This window comes from Emiliania huxleyi, assembly GCF_000372725.1.
Source record: "Emiliania huxleyi CCMP1516 unplaced genomic scaffold EMIHUscaffold_282, whole genome shotgun sequence".
Lineage (NCBI taxonomy): Eukaryota > Haptophyta > Isochrysidales > Noelaerhabdaceae > Emiliania > Emiliania huxleyi.
Genome location: NW_005199913.1, coordinates 29,384 through 36,974, shown reverse-complemented (window position 1 = coordinate 36,974; position 7,591 = coordinate 29,384). Strand labels below are relative to the sequence as shown.

At 64.5% G+C, this 7,591-nt stretch overlaps 5 protein-coding genes across 5 annotated transcripts in view; 2 read left to right on the top strand and 3 right to left on the bottom strand.

The window, feature by feature from the left end:
• Positions 1-619, top strand: part of EMIHUDRAFT_443971 (hypothetical protein) — a gene marked incomplete at its 5' end in the record, with an annotated part of 1,919 nt that extends 1,300 nt beyond the window's left edge. Inside the window, 2 exons of the mRNA XM_005776155.1 lie at positions 1-189; positions 266-619. The exon at positions 1-189 is cut by the window's left edge and continues 5 nt beyond it. The remainder of the gene's footprint in view (positions 190-265) is intronic.
• A 152-nt stretch (positions 620-771) lies between these two features.
• EMIHUDRAFT_443968 (hypothetical protein) lies at positions 772-2,758 on the bottom strand. The gene is made up of 3 exons (XM_005776154.1): positions 2,134-2,758; positions 1,713-2,059; positions 772-1,553 (listed from the first exon to the last, which is right to left on the bottom strand). Exons 1-3 carry the CDS (start codon positions 2,738-2,740, stop codon positions 876-878), a joined length of 1,632 nt encoding a protein of 543 aa, XP_005776211.1. The 5' UTR covers positions 2,741-2,758; the 3' UTR covers positions 772-875.
• A 149-nt stretch (positions 2,759-2,907) lies between these two features.
• On the bottom strand, positions 2,908-4,009 carry EMIHUDRAFT_239094 (hypothetical protein; the record flags this gene model as incomplete). The annotated part of the gene is made up of 2 exons (XM_005776153.1): positions 2,908-3,025; positions 3,246-4,009. 2 exons carry the CDS (start codon positions 4,007-4,009, stop codon positions 2,908-2,910), a joined length of 882 nt encoding a protein of 293 aa, XP_005776210.1.
• Positions 4,010-4,116: 107 nt separating this feature from the next.
• On the bottom strand, positions 4,117-4,437 carry EMIHUDRAFT_239093 (hypothetical protein; the record flags this gene model as incomplete). The annotated part of the gene is made up of 1 exon (XM_005776152.1): positions 4,117-4,437. The coding sequence occupies one exon, from the start codon at positions 4,435-4,437 to the stop codon at positions 4,117-4,119; it is 321 nt and encodes a 106-aa protein (XP_005776209.1).
• A 1,127-nt stretch (positions 4,438-5,564) lies between these two features.
• On the top strand, positions 5,565-6,661 carry EMIHUDRAFT_367869 (hypothetical protein). The gene has a single exon (XM_005776151.1). The coding sequence runs from the start codon at positions 5,811-5,813 to the stop codon at positions 6,540-6,542; it is 732 nt and encodes a 243-aa protein (XP_005776208.1). The 5' UTR covers positions 5,565-5,810; the 3' UTR covers positions 6,543-6,661.
• The last annotated feature ends 930 nt before the right edge of the window (positions 6,662-7,591 follow it).

Below are 7,591 nucleotides of genomic sequence, written 5' to 3'. Positions count from 1 at the left end.
CCGTTGCCTGCCCACCGCGCACGGGCCCGGCGATGACGATGGTCGGCCTCGCCGTCACCCTCGCCTACCTCGCCTACACCGCCCTCGTGCGCGGCTGCTTTCTCTTCCCGTGCCTCTGCGCGCCCACCGTGCCCGGCTGGCTCTTTCTTCCGACGGCGGATCCGCCCGACTTTGATTGGGGCGACGTCGGCGCAACAGATCGCTTGCCGTTTGGCGACGGCCACGGGCGAAGCGGAGCCGTTCACATCGCCTGGACTGTGAACAGGTAACTTCGACTGGGACCTCGGGTGGCTGGTGGTGCGGAAGCTGCTCGGGTACGAGCCGCTCTTCCCGGAGGACTGCCAGTGGGAGCCTCCGCCTTGCGATCCGCACCCGTGCCGGCCGCTGCCAGCGACCGCGAGCAGAAGATGGCGCGGGTCTCGCTTCAACTATTTTGTACCTGGTGATTGAGGTGCGCAGCAGAAGACGAATCTCTGGAATGAGCGAAGAGCAGATCTTTCTAGCAACGAAATCGAAAAGAAACGCCCGGTCTGACGGCTTTATACGTGGCTTTACGACGCGGGCGCACGTTCTCCCTCTCGCCTCCAATCCTCCAATAAATAAATAACTAAAAACGGACACCTCTCTCTACTGTGAGATGGGTAAAAAGGAACAGGTCCCCGCCCGTGCGATCTTTGTGCAGGGTTCTTTGTGGGTGTGGTCGGCGACTAGCCGGGGTCGTCCTCCCGATGGGGGAGGGGGACTAGCACTACTTTAGCCGTCTTCCACATGGTCCAATCCTCCAAGCACAAATTTGGAAATAAATTACAAGTGGGAATGTGCTCACCTTGCGTCGCTCCACACGCATATCGCATTCCTACTGATGGCGGAGTCCCTCACACGATGGACTCCCGTTTCTCTTCCCCCTTCCCCACCCCCGCCGCGCCGTCCCCGCCCGCCGCGCGGACCTCCGACGCATAGGCGACCACCGCGGCACCCGCCGCGGCGCGCATGCGGCGCCGCCCCTCCGCACGGATCCTCGCGCGGCGGTCGGCGCTCCAGAGCTTGGCCGAGACGCGGCGGACACGGTGGCTCTCAAACGCCTCGTCGATCTGCTCCATGCCGAGGTTGGCCGTCTCGGGCTGGAAGAAGAAGACGGTGGCGCAGGCGGCGAAGCAGGCGGCGGCAAAGATGGCGAAGGCGGTCGCGAGGGGGAGGAGCGGGAAGACCTTGCCCACGGCGGTGTTGACGAGCCAGTTGGTGGCGGTCGTCACCGCGGTGGCCTTGGAGCGGTACTTCGTGGGGAAGATCTCGGAGCACACCGTCCACGGCAGCGGCCCCCACCCGAACGCAAACGAGGCGACAAAGAGAGACGCGACCGAGACAACCGCGTAGCCGAGCTGCTGCGAGGGCGGCGAGAGGGCCAGCGCGACCATCGCCAGGTGGCAGACGCACATCAGAAGACCCGACGCCAGCAGGAGAGGCACTCTGCCCAGCCGGTCGACCCCGACCAGCGCGACGACTGTCGCGGCGGCGTTGGCGACGTTGATGCCAAGTGTGCCCCACAGGGCGGCCTGGCGCGGGAGGGGGGCGGTATGGGGTTTGCGGCGTGGAGCCGGCGGCACGGGCTGGCGGCGGGGGGAGAGCGGCGGCGTTGGGACTAGCGGCGTGGGTGTTGGCACGCGTGGCGGCGAAGCTGCCAGATATGGGGAGGGAGCCGGGTGTGGCGGCGCCTCGGCGCTAAAGTAGGCGAGCAGGATCTTGGGGGCGAAAAACATGATCGCGTTGATACCCGCGAGCGGCTGCCAGCACTGCAGCGCGACGCCGAGCAGCATGCGGTGCCGCATCGCCAGCGGCCGCCGGAGGAGGCCGCGCCAGCTGCTCGCGCCGCCCGCCGCCTCCTCGGCCGCCTTGGCCTCGATCGACGTCGCCTCTTCCTCCGCGGCGAGCGTGGAGGAGCGGAGGCGCGAGAGGGTGCGGCGGAGGGCGGCCTCGCGGCCGCGTTGGCCGAGCCAGCGGGGCGACTCTGGCATCCACACCATCAGCAGTGCGAGCAGCAAGGCGAAGACCACGTTGCCACCTGTGCGAGGCGCGAGGGCGGCGGTGAGAAGACGGCCACGGCAGAGAGGCAGGCAGAGAGCTGCGGCGGCTCGCCGTACGAGACGCGCCACCCCTGATCCCAGTGCGCGAGAGGCACGTTGGCGAGGCTCGCGACTACGATGCCGATGACGATGGCAAACTGCCAGCACATCGAGAGCGAGCCGCGCCAGCTGCCGGGCGCGCACTCGGCGATGTAGACTGGCACCGTCGTCGAGAGCATGCCAACGCCAAACCCTCCGACCAGCCGGCCGACATAGAGCTGGGCCAGCGACGCTGACGGCGAGCCCGACGCGAAGGCCTGCAGGCTCGCACCGATCGAGAAGATGAGGGCGCTCGTGATGATGCAAGGACGTCGCCCGACACGGTCGGAGAGGATGCCCGACGGCGCCGCGCCGGCGGCGGCCCCGAGAGTCAAAAGCGCCGAGATCCATCCGATCTCATCGGCTCTCACGGCCTCGGACTTGTTTGCCCAGCCGAACTGCGTCTGAAAACCCTCCATCGCAAAGGAACCACCGCCGCCGCCGATGTCGTACCCAAACACAAAGCCGCCAATCGCGGCAACGGCACTGACGAGGAGGACGAGAGGCGTGAGTCCGCCGTCTGCCTCCACCCTTGTGCCGACGGAGATGTCGAGGGCCTTCGTGGCGTGAGCGGGGCGCATCGTGAACAAACAGCCAAGGTGGTCGGTGACTGATCATTCCTTGTTAGGGTTGGTTGTGTGCCCCCTACCCGGGTACCCACTGGTTTGGGCGCGTACCGGACGTCCCCAGTGATGGCCGACCCCCCCTACCCCTACCCCTTCCCCTACCCCGGGGGTGCACCCCTACCCTACTGGGCGAGCCTCGGCCCGAACCCTCCCTCGTAGCTCTTTCCGGTGGCGCGCAGCTCACGATCGGTCACTTCGTGGAACTCCTCGTAGCGGAAGTTCTTTGGAATCTGCCGCACCCTGAGGGAGGGTGTAGAGGCGCACTGTACAGTCATTAACGTGTCAGAATGTAAAGGCGTCAGCACCACGACACGCGGGCTCCAGGCCCCAAATGACGTGTGAGTGTTAGATTTGTTTGGTATTGCTAAAAATCTCTCTCTCGACACGCGATGCGGTGCTCGCACGTACGGGAGTATTAGTGGCGTTCGACTGCTTGAAAAATGCTGCCAAGGCATGCCACCGCTCATCCGTCTTGCACTGATGCACCATTATGTCTGCGAGGTCCGGCTCCCTTTCGATCGATCCACCAACGCCGGTAGCTTCCGCGCCGTGTCGCGCTTTCGCCCCTGCGTCGTCGTGGCAACGCGTCCAACCGCAGTAGTACGTGTTGCAGCCTCGCTTATAAGCGGCAAGAGTCTTTTTGAAGACATTTTCTTCCTTGCCGAAGCGGGGCAGCCTGGCACGGTTGCGGTGGAACAATCGCACCACATCCCACGTCACCGCATAGAACATGCCACACATGAACCATTCGCCTCTGGATGGATACTTACCGTACGCTGAGACTGGGCATCGCGCACCGTAGTATCCGTCCGTACGATTGAGCGGAAGCAGTTCACCGAGGATATTCGGCTGCAGCAGGTAGACGTCGTCGTCCATTTTGGCGACCCACAGGAATGACTGCGACAAAGTCGAGGCCACGGTGACGAAAAAGTCGAATATTTTGCCGACTTGGATTTTACATTTTGTCGATGGACATGCTGTGCTATTTCTGTCCACGGTAGTCGTGAGCAGCATCACGTCGGATCGCAGTGATTGCTCGCGGTGGAGTGCAGCAATTGTCGAGGCCGAGTGACTTCCACCAGATCCAACAACAAACGCATAGCTGAAGCCGTGCATCAGCGGGTCGAGCCACGACTTGCGAATGATTTCACGCCTGTGCTGCGCTGCTGGCGTGCTCAAGATGCCGGCAAAGAGGAGGTTCGCTGGTATCCCTCGGCGCGACATCGGATGGGCCATGTGCCATGACCTCCGTACATGATGTAGCTCGTGACCGTCTTGCGCGACGCTCTCCACTGCTCGGGGAGGCCGGCCAGCCAGTCGACGGCTGCCAATTATGCTCTCAGTCCGAAGCGGCTCTGCACGACTTTTGTGCGGAGCCAGCATATCTGATCGACCGAGATCAGCGCGTACTCGGTGCCATCGGTACTCTCGCGGAGCTGCATCACCAGCGGTACGCGTGTCTTGATGTCCTCACCGCGAGGGAGGTCGACGCCGCTCAGCGCTTCCAGGAGCGACGACTTTCCGTGGCTCTGGTCTCCAACCACGACAATGCGAGTCGAGTTGATGGAGCCCTCCTCCTTGGTGAGCGCATTGATGCGGTCGTTGAGCTCGACGAGCGGCCGAATGCGCTCTTTGGAGAGCGAGTTGAGCATGGTGGCCCACCCTTCAGTTGCCAGTCTCAAGAAGTGGCCTCGGGCACGCTCAGCTGTGTGAGCAAGCCTCAGCGATGCCGGCAGCCACGGAGTGCGTGGGCGGGGACGCCGTTTTTGCTTTTTTTTCGCGTGCGCCGTGTAAGTTTCCTGATTCCTTTCAAAAAAAGCAACAAAAATGAGGCAGAGAAGAACTAGAGAAGGGGCCGCCGGGTGCCTTAGGACCAAGTAAAAAAGAAAATCAGTTATCGCTAGCAGCTCGGCGAAGCAGCAGCCACCGACTGCTGCCACCACACTTGAGGAAGGAGCCGTCCAGCACCGCCGCGCCCGGAGAACGCGTAGCCACCCCCCGTTTCGATGTCGCCGTCGCACCTCGCGCTCCTTATCACAGCTATATCCCAATCCGCGCTGCACCATTCGCACTTTGGCAGCGCTGCGCCTCCGCGACCCGAGTGGCGGCTGTCGGCTCACCGTCCAGCGCTACTGCGCGCAAACAGTCGGCGGCCACGTTCGCACACGGCTCTCCTGTCGGCTCCGGCGTGGGTGCCGGAATGGCTCCACAACGGCACCGCGACCCTCGTCAACCGGACGGCGAGGCTAGTCGAAAAGACGCCGCTGCAGGCGGCGGCCGAGCCGACGAGCAACATCGCGATCGACGGCGGCGACCTGTGGAGTCGTGCTCGAGGGACGCGAGAGGAGCTCAAGGAGATCGCATCGCTCGCCTCCTCCACCGCAGCCTCGGCGCCGATTATCCCGCAGTACTTTCCGCAGCGCGCGTGGCTGTGGAGGCAGTGGTCCGGCACCATCGTGCGGAGGGTGCTGCCGCGCGAGGTCATCTGGAACACCGCCGTCGCCTGCTCCATCGCCCTCTTCCTCACCATGCCGGGCCCCGCCTGGACGCACCCTGCTTGGCGCATGACGCTGGCGTCGTCGCTCTCGCCGCTGGAGAAGGTCTGGCTGCTCGCCTCGTCCCTCGTCTCCTTCGTCCTCTCCTTCTTCCTCTCGCAGGCCTACTCGGTCTGGCGAAACGTCTACTCGTCCGCGCGGCGCGTGCAGGGCCGGCTCAACGACCTCGGCCTCCTCTGCGCCTCTTCACACCTCCGGCTGTGAACGGCGCCCCTTCACACCTCCGCCTGTGAACAGGCCTCCTCTGCGCCGCCTTTGCGACACGAGACGCCGCCACGGGCTCCTACACGTCGGAGGCCGAGGAGACGCTGCGGACGGTGGCGCGGTACGTCCGCCTCTTCAACATTCTCTTCTACGCCTCCGTCACCACGCAATTCGCGCCGCTGCAGTCGCCGCAAGGCCTCGACGCGCTGATCGACCTTGGCGCGCTGACGGCGGATGAGAAGGACGGGCTGCTCGCTTCGGCGCAGATGCACAACGCCGTCCTCGAGTGGCTCTCAAATCTCTTCGACACGTCGGTCGGCGACGGTCGGCTGGGCGTTTCGGTCTCGCGGCTGCAGGGCACTTCGCCGATCGCGCTGCAGATGGCGCTGCAGAACAAGCTCGTCGAGCTGCGCTCCACGTACGCCTCGATCCCGGACCAGCTCTCCGGGCGCATGCCGCTCGCGTACGTGCAGCTGGTTCAGATCCTGACCGACCTGCTCATCTTCTGCACGCCCTTTGCGCTCGTCCACTCCGTCGGCGGCTTCGGTGCCGTGCTGGGCACGTCTGTCGTGACGCTCTTCCACTCCTCCATTGTCTCGCTCGCCAAGCTCTTCCTCGACCCCTTCTCGAACGAGGCGCCGCTGCTGCGCGACGCGGGCATCGTAGGCATTAACGCGGCGACGCTGTTGCAGGAGACCAACGTCGGCTCCGAGCGGTGGCGAAGGGGCGGCGGCTGGATGCCAGAGGCCACCCGGCCGGTGGGGCGGGCGCAGCAGCCAGACGAGCCAACCGCGTCGCCGCGGCACGAGGGGCATGAGCGGCCCGCGTCGGGAGGGAACCCGCAGCCCGCGTCCGAGGCGCTGCAGGAGCTGCAGGGCGGGGTGGTCGCCACCGCCGCCGCGTCCGGTTTCGCGGCCGCGGCCGCTGGGGGCGGCGCCGGCGACGAGGTTGCGATCGATGGTGGCATGGGAGATAGTGGCGATGATGGGACTAGCTGACGCCGGCTGGGAGCCCGGGGCAAGGTACGTCTCTAATTCCTCCATACACACACAAGTTAGCTAGTTACGAAAGCGAAACACAGTCTGACCCCAACGACTGGGGACACAGGGGAGCGAAGTTACACACTTACCTGCCCGCCCATCAGCCATCTCTCCCCCCCCCCCCCGCCTTGGCAACGAAAGCCCTGGACATGGAGGGAGGCGTCGAGCGCCTCGCGTCAGTGGAGCGGGCGCTCGGAAAGGTCGAGACAGGCCTAAAGCTTGCCGACTCCGTGCTGAAGCTCGGCGAAGGCGCTGGGCTGCCTCTCATTCCGGCTGTGATTGGTGAATCAGGCTGTGTGCAGCGCGGCTCGCGGTGTCCTTCGGGCCGTGCAAGCGTCGCGAACCATGATCCGCGGGCAGTCGGACGATAACAAGCGTCAAGTTCTACAACCCAGCAATCGGGCCGAATATGCACCAGGTAATCGAGGGGCTGATCAAGCCGTGCACCGCTGAGCATGCCAATTGCATGCTCGGCTGCCCGGGGCGAGCTATGCAGTGCTGCAGAACCTCAGGACCGGCGGGCTGCGTTGCGACCTGTTCTTCTCCCACGCGTGGGATGAAGGCGTGTACGAGTTCATCGACTCGGCACTCAAGCACTGGCCGGAAAACTGCCATGGGGCCTACTTCTGCTGCCTCTCCAACCCGCAGTGCCTCGACCTGAGTCCGCTGCACGGAAGGGTGGAGACATCGCCCTTCTACAAGGTCTTGAACAGCGAACCGAAGCCGCGCATGGTCATGCTCGCGAACGCCAACACGGCGATCTACGAGCGGCTTTGGTGCGTGTACGAGGCGCATCTCGCTCATCGGCTGAAGATCTTTGTCCGGATAGCGACACGCTGCGATTGAATTTGGAGGCCGCGCAGGCCGCAGAGCGCGAGCAGAGAGAGAATGCGCTGAACGACACGATGTGCGACACGGCACTCCGGAGGCTTGCAGCAGCCAAGGTCAAGGCTGACGAGGCAAAGCGTGCGGTGGTGGAGGCGTCCGACCGCCTGCTGATCAATAGG

Coding starts and splice junctions, on each gene's coding strand:
- EMIHUDRAFT_443968 (XM_005776154.1), bottom strand. CDS start 2,740: ATGCGCCCCGCTCACGCCACGAAGGCCCTCGACATCTCCGTCGGCACA. Junction 2,060..2,133: donor GGGGTGGCGCGTCTCGTACG/GCGAGCCGCCGC, acceptor CGCCTCGCACAG/GTGGCAACGTGGTCTTCGCC. Junction 1,554..1,712: donor TCGCCTACTTTAGCGCCGAG/GCGCCGCCACAC, acceptor CTCCCGCGCCAG/GCCGCCCTGTGGGGCACACT.
- EMIHUDRAFT_367869 (XM_005776151.1), top strand. CDS start 5,811: ATGCACAACGCCGTCCTCGAGTGGCTCTCAAATCTCTTCGACACGTCG.